The sequence below is a fragment of the Globicephala melas genome, chromosome 12 (assembly GCF_963455315.2).
Source record: "Globicephala melas chromosome 12, mGloMel1.2, whole genome shotgun sequence".
Classification (NCBI taxonomy): Eukaryota; Metazoa; Chordata; class Mammalia; order Artiodactyla; family Delphinidae; genus Globicephala; species Globicephala melas.
In genome coordinates, this window is record NC_083325.1 from 64,383,875 (window position 1) to 64,398,287 (window position 14,413).

The 14,413-nt window shown below is 37.4% G+C and overlaps 1 protein-coding gene across 2 annotated transcripts in view; it reads right to left on the reverse strand.

Annotated features, from left to right (window-relative positions):
* TTC27 (tetratricopeptide repeat domain 27) overlaps window positions 1-14,413 on the reverse strand; it is a 174,434-nt gene that overhangs the window by 25,783 nt on the left and 134,238 nt on the right. For both annotated transcript variants that reach the window (XM_030857980.2, XM_060309262.1), the window contains exons 14-15: window positions 7,683-7,781; window positions 3,974-4,026 (exon numbers count right to left, since the gene is read on the reverse strand). In XM_030857980.2, coding sequence (XP_030713840.2) covers window positions 3,974-4,026; window positions 7,683-7,781 — 152 coding nt within the window. The remainder of the gene's footprint in view (window positions 1-3,973; window positions 4,027-7,682; window positions 7,782-14,413) is intronic.

The following is a 14,413-nucleotide window of genomic DNA, read 5'->3' on the forward strand; positions in this document are numbered from 1 at the left end:
AAATAACTGTCAGCCTAAAATTTTATAATCAACTAAACTTGCCACTCAAGAATAAATGCAAAATAAAAAATTTTACATGTACAAAGACTAAGGAAGTTTACCACCTACTGACCCTAACTTAAAAGAACTATTAAAGCATCTCCTCTTGCAAAAATAAAAGGGACTTCAAAGAGAAGAAAAGGGATATAAGAAATGATCAATGGTGAGAAGAGAAAATGAAGTATGTCAGTAAATTTAAATAATTATTGAGATCAAAAACAATTATAAGTTGTGTTTAAAAAAAAAGTAAAACTACAAGTATATAGACCATATTCTCTGCAATTAAATAAGAAATCAACAGTAAAGAGACAGTTTAAAAAATATATGCCTGCAAACTTAAAAATGCACTCCTAAAAAAAAGGAACCTACAGTGGGGGGAGGGCGTGGAGAGATTCATATTAGAAAGTACAAAATATTTAGAATTTAATGAAAGCATTATATACCACCATCTGCAAGATATATGTAAAGCAGTATTTAGAGAGAAATTTATATTTTTATATGTATTGATTATAATTATGAAAGATGGGAAATAAATGAGCTAAAACATCCAACTTAATTTTGTAAAAGAACACCAAATAATTCTAAGAAAGAAGAAAAGAAATTCTAAGAAAGAAGAAAATATGAAATAAAATATAAAGAATATAAATGATCAACAAAACCAAAAGCTGACTTTTTGAAAAAGACTAATGAAACAGACAAATGTCTAACTAAATTCCATTTAGAATTTAGAAAAATGGTATATACAAAATTAGTAATTTTTAAAAAACTCATAAGAGAACATTATGAACAAATTATGCAAAATGAGCTAGAAAATAGAAAGCCAAATAAATCAATAAAAATTAAAACCAGGCTAGGTGGTTTTACAGATAAGGTTTATCAAACCATCAGAGAATCCTTGCCTTATCCCAGCTACTTCAAAAAATAGAAAAACACTATTAAAAACTTGATATTGACAAGGAAATCAACAGAACTTCATGTCACCTATTCTAAAAGTTAAACATCTCAGCTCTCAAAAAGATTCTTAATACTTTACTGGCTCCCTTATAGATCATAAATGCTTTACTGGACAACTATAGTAACCTCTTTCAAAGGTATGCTATCAAATCTCCCTCTCCAAGAGCCACTTTGAATTTGCTAACTTAAGACTACAAGGTCCACCTCCCTTTCCCTGCTGAGCCTCACAGGGTTTCATCAAGACCCCTCCTCTTTGCTGACTTCAAGGCAAATTTTAGAGAGGATGGTGGGGGGTCTTCTGGCTGATTCAGGCCCTTGTTCTGAGAGTCACCCCCTAAAGCACTTAAAAAGAAGTGTAAATTCTTTTTAGTAACCTTCCCTGCTAGTCACTGAACACACAAATCATTTACTCATTCTCTAATATACCTATAGTACTAATCAAAATTTCTTTACAATTAAGTCCTTTTAGTCTTTTCATAATCACAATTCACCACAGTTTAGTTTCTTATACCCTATATTAAACAATTTACCGTAAGTTGTCATGGCACTGATTCATTTATCCCTTGACCCACCCTCCTTTACAGTTAAAAATGTAAGTGCCCTTGCTCTAATACTTCTTCAAATTCAGCCATAAATTGTTTCTATGTGATTCTTTTTTCTTTCTCTACTCTACTCCCTATGCCCACCTCATATGTGATAGCAACTGCCTTCAAAGGCAGTGGACTGAGATTCTGCAGGTCTCCATCTACATAGGGGGTGGGGGTGAAGTTGTCCTACTGGAAAAGAACTCAACAAGCAGCAGTCCACACCAGGAGGATTATCCTTTTTGTATGTCCTCCTATCCTCCAATCACAATTTTTTGGCTTCAAAATTTTTGCAATGAAATCCTTTTTTTGGAAGTATGACTTCCTTCTAAGGAGCTTCAATTCCGGATTCATTTATCAAACCCACAATGGTAGTGATACTGCACTATGACAGTTATATAGGAAGATGGAAAAATTTCCCACAGGACTGGTAGGGACATGATGCCTAGGGGAATCAGATGAAACGGGGGAAAGAGCACTTTAGTGAAGAACCTGGTGACAGCAGAGGGAGAGATGAGATAGTTTAAAGGGTCACTTTAAGGCAGGGGTAGGATTCTTTTGAGAGGAGCATTAATAATTTGCCCCTGAAGTAACAATCTCCTGAGTCAAAACTGAGCTCTCTCTGGAGCAGCAGCAGCAAAGTAAGCAAAGAGTAAAGAGGCAAGAATAAAGGAGTGATTTACCTCTGACCTTACAACCCCACTTTGACACAAAAACCTATTCATGGAGCTGCAGGAAGACAAAAAAGTGTCAAAAAGAAGCTGAGGAACAACGTGCAAGAACCACTAAGAGAGAAAGCAATTAGAATTCTTAGGATTAATGGGCTGGAGGACAACACAGAGTATCAAGAGCCTCACTACATACAAAATTATCAGTATTACTAAAAAAACCCACTGAGATCATTCTACAACTATGACAGGGACTTCCCCTGCCCCTGCTTTAACTAAACCAAAAGGGTCTCTGGTGAGTTTTAACACAATCAGTTGCAATCAAGAACATAATATTACTTTCCAAAGGGAGCAGCAGAACAAACAGTACTTTACTTATGTAGACTGTCATCCAAGAGCAGCGGAAGCATTTCATGATCTCGACGTAATGTGGATTTAATGGTATCTTCAGAAATACTTGTGAATCCACAAAGAAAAATTAAATTTGAAAATAAGGCGAAATAAAAATGGAAATATATCTACCCTTTAATTCATTTATTTAAAACTGGGGCAACAGCCATCCTTGCCTCTTCCCTTTCCTTTGCTTTCTATAGCCAGTCAGTAAGCCCAGTTGGTTGTTCTCTTTATAAACTGGCATCTGCCCCTTCTTTTTCCAGTCTAGTTATCGCCTGCCTGGACTGTTACCACAGTTGTCTCCTAACTGGTTTCCCTGTCCCCAGTTCCCACTCTATTCTGTCTCACACACTGTCACCAGATAAATCTTCCTAAAAAACTCCTTTCTTCATGAAATCACCCCACTGAAATCTCTGGCTTCCTACTGCCAACAGGATAGTCTCAACTAGTCAGTCAGATAATCAGAACACGCTGCCATTTGACCCCAAGTGACCTTTCCAACCTCATCTCCCACTACAGATCTCACTAGTCTCGAGCTGGACTATTTTACTTCCTGTATCCTAAAGTGTGGCATTCATGCCTGTCACTCTGCATTTGGTCACATGGATTCAGAACGCTAGGTACACAAATTAATGACCATTTATTTCCAAATCCTGAAAGGCTTCCCTCTCTCCCCTCTACCAATTCTTCAAATTTTAGCTTGAATCCAACATTCTCTCAGAAGCATTTCTGAACCGGCATCACACACCTTCTCTCCTCTGAGGTCCTCACAGGACTACATGAGTGGCAGAGAATATAACTGTTCTACAAATATCACCTACCATTATTATAGCCCTCTTTGTACTTCTCACTTGAGATTTACCACATACAACTTATATTATTAATCAATTTTTAAAATAATATGGAATAATATTTTATTTTTTAAACCCACACTCCCTGAAGACATTGGTTCATACTTATATGTCTCAATAATGTCCAGTACACAGCAAGCAATCATTAAGAATCTATCAGTTGAGCTGACTGACTAAAGGCATGCTTGCTTTTCCCATGCAATGAAATTTAGGATACAAAACTTCAGTATCAAATAAAGAGGTCAAAAAATATTTCTTAAAAAAAATATATATATATTTCTTATTTTATTACATACTAAATGTTTTCAAGAAATAAACTACACCTGGAATGCAAATGGCGATATTAAGTCATTCTAACTCAAAGATATGGGTAGGCAAGGGGAAAAAGACAAAGAGTAAGGCACAATATTTCAGTGTTCAGTTGAAGAAAATCTCATTCATTTATTTTGGAAGCAAAGTTCTTCATCTATTTTGATGTACTTACTTTTGTTTTAATCGGATATAAGAAGTTGATAAATTGTTCCAAGCTTCAGCGTTCTGAAATGATAGACAACAGTTACAGACTATTCTCATCTAGGTATAATTGCTGCAACCAAAAAATATAACATATTTTCCTAGCTCAAGATGTACTCTTTACAATGTTAATTTTCAATAAGGTATGTTTAAAAATGTATAAGAAAATTAAATAAATTAAACTTAACACTTATAATTTAGAACAAAAATAGTCAATAAGGGCTTACCTGGTAGCACAGTGGTTAGGAATCTGCCTACCAATGCAGGGGACATGGGTTCAAGCCCTGGTCCGGGAAGATCCCACATGCTGCAGAGCAACTAAGCCCATGTGCCACAAACTGAGCTTGTGCTCTAGAGCCCGCGAGCCACAACTACTGAGCCCACGTGCCACAGCTACTGAAGCCCAAGCGTCTAGAGCCTGTGCTCCACAATAAGAGAAGCCACCACAATGAGAAGTGCGTGCACCACAATGAAGAGTAACCCCCGCTCGCCACAACTAGAGAAAGCCCACGTGCAGCAACGAAGACCCAACGCAGCCATAAATAAATAAATAAATAATTTTTTAGGTCAACAAAATGATATAACTATTATAGCACTAATTTGGACGTTTGCTAAGATTTTATTTCCAAATTTATATTTACAAAACAGTTGGACAATTTACAACATAATTTACACAATATATAGATTAATTACAAATCTAAAGTAATGCAAAATATTGTTTTTCCTATCATAAAAGGCTTTGCTATTTTACCATCATCCTTCATCAGATGGAAGAGTAAAGGAATATGTGTTCTCCAGTGTTAAGCCTAAGTATTTCACCAATCAAACATACTTCTCTACCTATTCCTCTATACAATGACAAAAATAAATTAAAGCCTCTATGTACATGTTGATTCTAACAAGAATGATATAAATTATGCTTGTTCCTCTTTGTTCCACGTTTTATAAAACATAAAGTATATAGTTCTCAAGTTCCATACCTATGATATAAAAATTAATTGGCAATGGACCTCTCCTTACAGACAGAGCACTGTTAGTAACAGACTAGCCTTATCACCATAAAAAGTTACAAACTGGACGAAATTTAGGAAACAACTGTTTTTGAGAAGTTGGACAAAGGGTTACACAGGACTATGATCCCTGAGAGAAGGACAGTTGAGTTGTCTCAACAATCAACCTACACTTCTATCTAGAGGCACTTTGAGGGCTGCAGCACAGAAAGGTAGGAACCAAACAAAGCACAGCAAGTCTTACTAAGAGCGGGAAAAGAGTTCAGAGTTCAGGGCTGAAAAGGTGGCTGAATTTGCAAGACAAAATAACAGGGAAGAGAGATCTGTGCAGACAATAAGCTCCAGAAATCTCAATAAGCATCTCCTTGAGTCCTTGGCTGAATACTAAGCTATACGTGTGCAGGGCAAAACTTTTAAGGCCAGGCAGGGAACAACTACCAGACAGCTGCGAGCTGAATGGAGATTCTAGAGGTCACACGGTTCTGGGAGTTATTCAAGTTCCAACCAACCAGAGAGGAGAATTCTTACTGATCACCTGTGGGATTAAGTTCAGCCCCCAAAAGGTTATACCTCAAGAGAAGGTTGACAGCAACTCTGGAATACGGACAACTCCAGACCCACCTTAAGCTTAAAATCAAGCTGATTCACAGGTAAATTAACCAAATGCCAAAATAAAACTCTACCTTCCTCAAGGGGAAGACAACAAAACCCAGAAACTCAACAACATAGCATCCACAAGTGTAGGATATAATTTTTAAAAATTGGTAGACAGGCAAACAAGCAGGAAAATTCATCCATAACCAAATAAAAAATAGAAACAGACACAGAAATTAAAGAGATGTTGGAATAAGCATACAAAAATTTCAAAGCAGTTGTTATAAACATAAAAAAAGATTTGAAGAGAACACGATAAGGTAACAACTGGGGAATCTCAGTAGAAATATGAAAACTATAGAAGAACCAAATAAAAATTCTTGAACTAAAAAAAAAAAATACATTGTCTGAAATGATGTTTAGTTTTTTTTTAAATTGAGATGTAACTGATATATAGCATTGTATTACTTTTAGGTGTACTACATAATGATTTGATATATGTGTATATATCGGTGGGATATATTGATTACCACAATAAGTTTAGTGAATATCCACCACCACACATAGTATAACAAGTTTAATGAATATGTTTAACAGCAGATTTGACATAAACATAAGAGCTAAACCAATGAAACTCTTAGAAGAAAAGATAAGGTAATCTTCATGATCTTAGATTTGGCAACAGATTCTTAAATATGACACCAAAAGCACAAGCAACAACAGAAAAAACAGACAGGCTGGACCTCATCAAAATTAAAAACTTTTGTACCTCAAAAGACACTACCAAGAAAGTGAAAAACAACTTGCAGAATAGGAGAAAATATTTGCAAATCATATATTTGATATCAGATTTGTATCTAGGATATATAAAGAATTCTTACAACTCAACAGTAAAAAGACCAATAACCCAAATAGGTAAAGGATATCAATAAACATTTCTCCAAAGATGATACACAAATGGCCAAAAAGCACATAAAAAGATGCTCAACATCATCAGCCATCAAGGAAATGCAAATCGAAACCACAACAAGATACCACCTACTAGGATGACTGTAATCAAAAAGACAGACAATAATCAAAGACAAGTGTTGCCAAAGATGTTGAGAAATTAGAGCCCTCACACATTGCTGGTGGGGATGTAAAATGGTGCTTTAGAAAACAGTCTGGCAGTTTCTCAAATTTTTGAATAGAGAATGGATGAATTGTGAAAACATTAATCTAAGTGAAGAAAGGCAGTCAAAAAGACCACGCATTGTATGATTCCACTGATACGAAATATTCAGAATAGACAAATCTACAGAGACAGAATGTCCATTAGTGGTTGCCTAGGGGTGGGGATGGGGGGTAGACGTGGAAGGTGTTTGGGAGAAATGAGGAGTGACTGCTAACAGGTACAGGGCATTTCTTTTTATGGTAATAAAAATGTTCTAAAATTGACTGTGGGGATGGTTGCACAATTCTGAAAATAATTTTAAAAATCATTATACTGTACACTTTAAATGGATGAACTAGATGGCATGCGAATTATTTACCATCTCAGTAAAGCTGTTAAATATTTATAGACTAAAAGAACTTTCTAATAGTGCAATTAACATAGGCAGCACATGCTGGTGAGCAACAAAATATATGTGACACTTTGCTGTATACTCAGCAAAGTATATTTTTAACTAAAAAACTGTTCTACCAAAACTATTTTCTAAACAAAACAATGAATAACTTAGCTATTACGAGAAGAAACTTATTTCTATATTTATAACTCATATAACTTAGGGTGTGACCTTCTGCCAAAGAGATACCTTCCTCCACCACAAAAGGAATTGGTGTTCTTTTTTTTTTGACATAAAATAATACAAAGTTTGAATCTTTTTGCCGCTTTCTCTCTCTCTCGCTCTCTTTTCTTACTGTGATAAGAACACTCAACATGAGATCACCCTTTTTAAAAATTTTAGGTGTACTCATCTTACATAACTGAAACTACAGACCCATAGGAATTGCTGTTCTGAACTGCAGTACAATTCAAATAACTTAAAGAGTACCAAAAAGCTGTAATAAGGAAAGAAGAACAAACAAACTTACGTCAGGTTCTAGAGTCACACAGCGCTGAAATGCCCTTGCTGAACCTCCATAGTCTTCCAAGGCCAGATAGGCACAGCCCAGAGAAAACCACACCCCGAGCTGCAAAGACCAAAAGACAAAGTCATTCAAACACATAGACATTTATAGAATTAACCTGAAAATCATTTAAGATACTATCAACAAACACACTACACTACTATAAAGAATGTAGAGCTATAATTTGGCTTACATTTTATATTAGTTTAAATGTAGGAAACTTAGCAATGGAGATGGCATTTTTCCATATAATTTTCGAAGCTAATACAACACTGAAAGCATGTGCAATATCACTGCACGTCTTTTACCGAGAAAGACCATTTTTTGTGTTAACCAACTCCATGAAAGCAATGGACAGCTCTGTTGACAAGCCCTGATATTATAAATGTGGGATTAATCTAACATTTTTACTGAGCATCTATGTAACTATGTAGAAAGTATACAGAGCATCAGCAGGTTCACAACTGATGAATGTATTACAAACTTGAGAGGAAAAATTTTTGCTTCCATCTTCAAGTTAGACCACAAGTACTTCTGCAGTTTAACCAAGAGCCAAATTGCCCTAGCATGTATCTGTTTAGGCATGCCCAAAATAATTTAGAAAAAGCAGGCTGAGAATCTGGATTACCAAAGAGTCATTCAAAGAGGAAAGCCTGACTTAAGTCAGTATGATTTGTAAACTTAGAGATGTAGAAAACAGGTAAATTAGGAAGTAGCTATTGAAATCACAAAAGAATTCTTTACATCACAGGGTTTCCTTAAAATTCAATAGCCTCTGTCAAAAGGAAGATAAGACTGATAAAAATTCAATGAAATTAGTCAGAAATGCAGCTATTACAACTTTGCTTTCCTTTTAGATATAGTTAGTAAGGCCAGCAGCAGAATGCAGTTTACTTTCTTACTTTCTTTGACTTCCAGTACAAAGGCAGTAAGCCAGCAGACAGACTTGGTTGAACACTTTAGGGTGGGAAAGGAAATGAGGTGCTCTGTTATCTGTCCATAGCCTTCCACAGAGGCAAGTAGGAAGCTGCCCCTACATCCCTCCTCCCCCTGCCATTCCTACAAAACTTGTTCCATATGGCTAGTTGAGGCCTGAAATTTCCTTAAGCAGATATAGATTTTTAGCCGATAATTAGAGATAAGGCTTAGAAAGCAAACATCCTTGGGCAATTTAACACTTTGCCTTGAATTCACAAGAGGCTATAAATAACTGCTATGAGGAGCCTTTAAGAGAAGAGATTTTGTTAGAGGTATAGGTAATGGCTAGAAACGGGGTGGCTGTGTGTTTGGGGGGGTGGGGGGGATGCAGAGGTACTAGGTGGAAATAAAGTTAGAAGTTCACTTTTCTCAATCAAGGGACTCTAGCAACTTAAAAATTAGCTCATTACACTTTGCTTTTGTCTGGTTATTTACAGAATTAACTGAAAAGAGTTCCATACTCACTAAACGTGACTCATTTGGGGAGGGTCTGATGCTAACGTATAAAACAACATATAAAACAAGCTCTCTTACTTTTAACCTAGTTGAAAGTTTCAAAATCTGTGTATTATATTTCATCATTTATAAGGTACACTTTTTTTTTCCATTTAACATCTCTGCAATAGATGCATCTTAATAACCCACAGCTGATCAGAGTTTTATTGGCAGCATTCAACTTTCTATACAAGGTGGCACTTACATGTGCCTCTTACAATTGACAGCATCTCATACCCCAATAAATCATGGCAGCAAGTTTACTTGGAATGAGGTATAATCTCATTCTGGGACTAAATCAAGAAAAATGAGAATTGCCCTCAAAGTTCTCAAAATGCATGTGCCCTGCTTGCTTCCTGCATCAGCAAAGGACAAACTCCCCACAAAACTATTTCACATGTGTTATAAAAAACAGCAAGTGTAAATTTAAGATGTAAATACAGAACTTTATTTTTCAATCCACCTGAAAAAACGAAGGTTACAAACGTCTGAAATTAGCAATTATCTCACAGCTCTAACACAAGCTGGTGATGAGATTACTGTTGATCTTTAGGTTTTTAAAGCAAGTCAATATTTTGTAACCAATGTCCTAAAACCAAAATAAATTTGATGAAAACCAGGCAGATGGCAATTTAATATATAGTATTATGATTCTCTTTTCGCTCTTGGTAATTTGTATAATTGCTTTTTAATTTGTGTCTGAAAGAAAATTCTAGAATCATTAACTGCTAGTAGGTTTTCATCTACTGATAACATATAATTATGATGGGAGATGACTTCTGTACACATCCTATTCTTTGAAATCATGAAATGGCTTAAAAAAAACCAACAACTCTAGGATCTTCTAACTGCTCTGGCTGACCCACTAAACCATCAAAACTGCATTCATACCCTGCATCTCAATTGAGGTCTTCGGAATTTGGCGGACTAAGGAGAATATTCAGTGCCTCTTACTCTTTTCATTTTAAACTATTACTTAATCTATATTATCCTCACTGGCATCTTGATTTACGATGGTCATGCTCTGAAGAACAGAACATCATAAAAGAAAAAAAAATCAAAAGAAGCTTCAAAAAAAAAAAGCTCACATGATTCCCCAAATTAAAGTTGTATATGGTTGAGTACCAAAGGTCTCTATCTTCTAGTCCAATGCTATCAGATAGAAATATAATGCTAGCCTCATTACATTTGCTAGTAGCTATTTTAAAAAGTAAAAAGAAATGGGTGAAATGAATGTTAATAACATACTTTATTTAACTCTACATATCCAAAATAGTATCATTTCAACATGTTATCAATATACAAAATTATCGAGATATTTTATGTTCATTTTCTTCGTATGACGTCTTTGAAATCTGATGTGTGTCCTACACTTACAGCATCTCAGTTTGGACCAGCCACACTTCAAGTGCTCAACCGCCACATGTGGCTAGTGGCTACCGTACTGGGTGGCACACTTCTACACTATTTCTCCAAAACACTGAGACAGACCCTGGCATACCTGCATCCGTCCCTTTTTTCTCCATTGAAGAAACTAGCTCCTCTGGCTGACACCCTCCCTTAGGCTCCAACTCTTCATATACTATAGTCACTGCTGTCCTCTCCATACAACAGCAACCAGATTAGCACTTAATGAGCACCTACAATGTTTGCCAAGCACTGATACTGCGAGCTTTCCACACATTAACCTCATCTATTCCTCACAACAGCCTTGTGAGGCAGTAAATATCACCCTCATTAAAGAGGTGACCATGGACCAGAGGCAGTCAGCAAAAGAGGAGATTCGAGGCCCAGTCAGTGTGACCCCAGAGCCCACATCATCTCCACGTGACCATGCCGCCCCCCGCTACACCGTCTGCCCCACACACAGCCATGATTTACGGCAGTGCCATCCTTGTCACCAGTAGAGAGGGCGGGGTGTTGGGGGGAAGGAAAGAGTCCAATTAACATGTGCTGGGAAAACCCAGGAGACCAATTTTTTAAGAACCAGGGCATCATCTAATTCCCCCCTCCAAAAGCTCTCTGGATTAGGCAAGTGGACAAAGATGAAGCAGAAGAATCGATGGCTGTTCGGTTGGAGGAAAGAGCTGAAAGGCAAATCTCTTACCAAGGGACTGGGCAAGGATGGAGAAAGATAATCATCTGACAGAGGCGCTCTGGTGGAGGTTTCTGTGGAGCTTATTTCCAAGGCAAATTGTGAAGGCAGGCAAGCTGTAGGCAGGGCAGTGATCTTTAGAAGCTGACAGTCTAGCTTTTTCCTCGGAGGGGGCCAGTACAGAAACACAAAAGCAGACCAACTATTTATCTTTAATATGATGATATATGCACTTGAAGAATGGTTTTAAATTATTTTAAAGATAATTATCAAAAAGCAGGAATGGTTGAAAACATGATCTCTCTTTGAATTTCCCTCAAAAGCCCCCTACAGAAACAGTGCAGTAGAGGGAAAGATAAATGACTGGGATTCAAGAGGTTCTAAGGTACTGTATGACCTTGGCCATGTCACTTAACCTCTGAGTCTTAGTTCCCCAGTTGTTAAATAGGGGGGTGGGGGGGTGGATTAAGCAAAAATTCCAAGGCTCCTTCAGACCTCAGATTCTGAAAACCTGGAGGTGACAGGGTTCAAAGGTACATTAATGCCATCTAGTGGCAGAACAAGTACACTGATGATGCAAATAGAATACTTAGAATCAGCAGGGTTGACAAACTAGGAGGAAATCAGTTCAATTACAGGCTTAGAAATCAATGAAAAGAGGCGGTGAGGAAAATGAGGCCTAGAAAAGAAATGATTTGCCTAAAGCCACACAATGGTTCCTGGTTTCTGGTGTGCAATACATGTGATGAAGAGAGTAACTGCAATACTTACTAAACCTTAATAATTAAAATAGAAGTTGAACACTAAGTACCACTGGACAGTGGGCATGGATTACTTTTAAAAGTTAATTTTTACAAGGGTATTTAAAGCACATCTGCAATAGGTGTCATTTACTTATGTATTACAATTTTCTTTCTTAAATTATGAGCCTACTATTCAAATTTCCTTCCTCCTCAAGGCTTCTGCAGAATCAATGAATAATCAGTAGCTTCACTTTTGGTTTTTTTTTTTTTTACTAATTTTCCTTACAGGATTGACTGAATTTTTCTGATGTTCCATATAATAAAGTGTAACACATTATAATTGAATCCTGAAGCCAAGCTACATTCTCCATTCTCTCCTTTCTATACCCCTGACTCATTCCCATGACCCCAAATGCAGATAAGTTGTTGAATGCGGCTTCATTAAACAGGAAATGACCCAAGCCAAATCCAAGAGAGTTATCAATGTTGTCTGGTAATATCTTTTCCTAAAATGATGCTCGCTGCTCATAGTTTTTAAAAATGTGCACCACCAACTCTTTCGTAACCAAATTTCTCATTTACTATTAAATACTATGTTCTCCTCCCTAAGGAAACACAAGTCTTAACCTGCCAGCTTCTCCCTCTCTCTCAAAAGTTTCCTCTATGTCAGTGTCTTCTTTTAAACTACAAGAGCAACTGAATTTTATACACACTTTTTTTCTTTTACTAGAAAGGGTATTAATTGTTTAGTGTCCTCCTCTTATTCCTGTCCTAGACTTGGTTAGCACTGGTTCTTCTATTTGCCTGCTCTTTCCAGAGAATTCACATGTGAGGTAACATGGGTGTTTACACATCATCTGCATGAAACTCTCCTGTTAGATATTACCTCCCTATCTTTAGGCTACAGATAATGGGGTAACAATGATTTTCTACCACACTGCAATGGGCAGGACAGAAAACTCCACGACAACTGAGAACTTACTATGGGCCAGGAAATATGCTAGATACTTTATACATATTGGCTCTAATTTTCCCAACAGCAAATTGAGATAGGGATTATATCTCCACTTTACAAATGAGGAAACTGAAGCTCAGAAAGATGAAGTGATTTACCTTGGGATTACTAGGATTCAGAGTCAGGTCTATGGCCGCAGAGCTCTGCCCTCCCCTCTACCCCTTAGTCCCAGCTACAGCCCAGATGTTATCACAGTGCTCGTATTTCTTGGCAGTTATGCAAGTTAGACCTTAAGAGTTTCATTTTTTATTGCTTACCAATATGAGAAAGGAAGAACAAAAGAGAAAGAATCTCTTTTTTCTCTACATATTATTCGCATATGGTTATTCTCTTCTCCACTGGAATGTAAGCTCCAATCCTCGAACCTCCCCACCACAGTAACACAAGTGCACAACAGAAACTCTAACTCCATTTCAAATAAAAACATTTCTTCTTTCAAGAACTGAAATGAAAGAGAAAAAGTTGACCCCTACAAATCAAAGAACAAACGTTCTCAGGTTAATTAACAATTCTATCAGAGAACTACATCGTGGAAGTCTAGTCTTACATATAGCACGGGCAGGGAAAGGTTGCCTTGATTCCTCTAAAACTCCCTGGTCTCGCAGAGAGTCACCCACTGTCATGTGCTGGACTGTCCCATTACATCAAAGTTACAACTTCGCTTTGCTCCTGACAAAAGCCCCAATGGTTATGTATTAAAGAAAAACGTTCAAACCCGACAGTCTTGTATTCAAGGCTTTCCATAACGTCTAACTTGACCTCAGCCAAATCTGCCATTCCTTCCTAAATAAGACAACATCCTCTAGAGGCAAAACAATGAACAGGTTAAGAGTAAGTGCTCTGAAATCAGAAAGCCCCACCCCGATCCCAGCGCCACACCTCATAAGCTGTGGGATCTCGTGTAAATTAATTAACCCTCTATTTCCTCACCTGTGAAATGAGGGGAATAACAGTAAGTACCTTGGGGATTGGGCTGAGGATTAAAACTGTATGCAAAATGCTTAGAATAGTACCTGGCACCTAGTAAATACTCAACGTTGGCTGCTAGAATTATTATTACAACTGAATTTAAGAAGAAATAGTCAGGGCTTCCCTGGTGGTGCAGTGGTTGGGAGTCCACCTGCCGATGCAGGGGACACGGGTTCGTGCCCCGGTCTGGGAAGATCCCACATGCCGTGGAGCGGCTGGGCCCATGAGCCATGGCCGCTGAGCCTGCGAGTCTGAAGCCCGTGCTCCGCAACGGGAGAGGCCACAACAGTGAGAGGCCCGCGTACCGCAAAAGAATAAATAGTCAAAACCTACAGCTACCAAGAAACCTTTGCTTGCTACATGCTTGATTTTTGCATCTGCTAGTCTCCTTTCTCGAAAC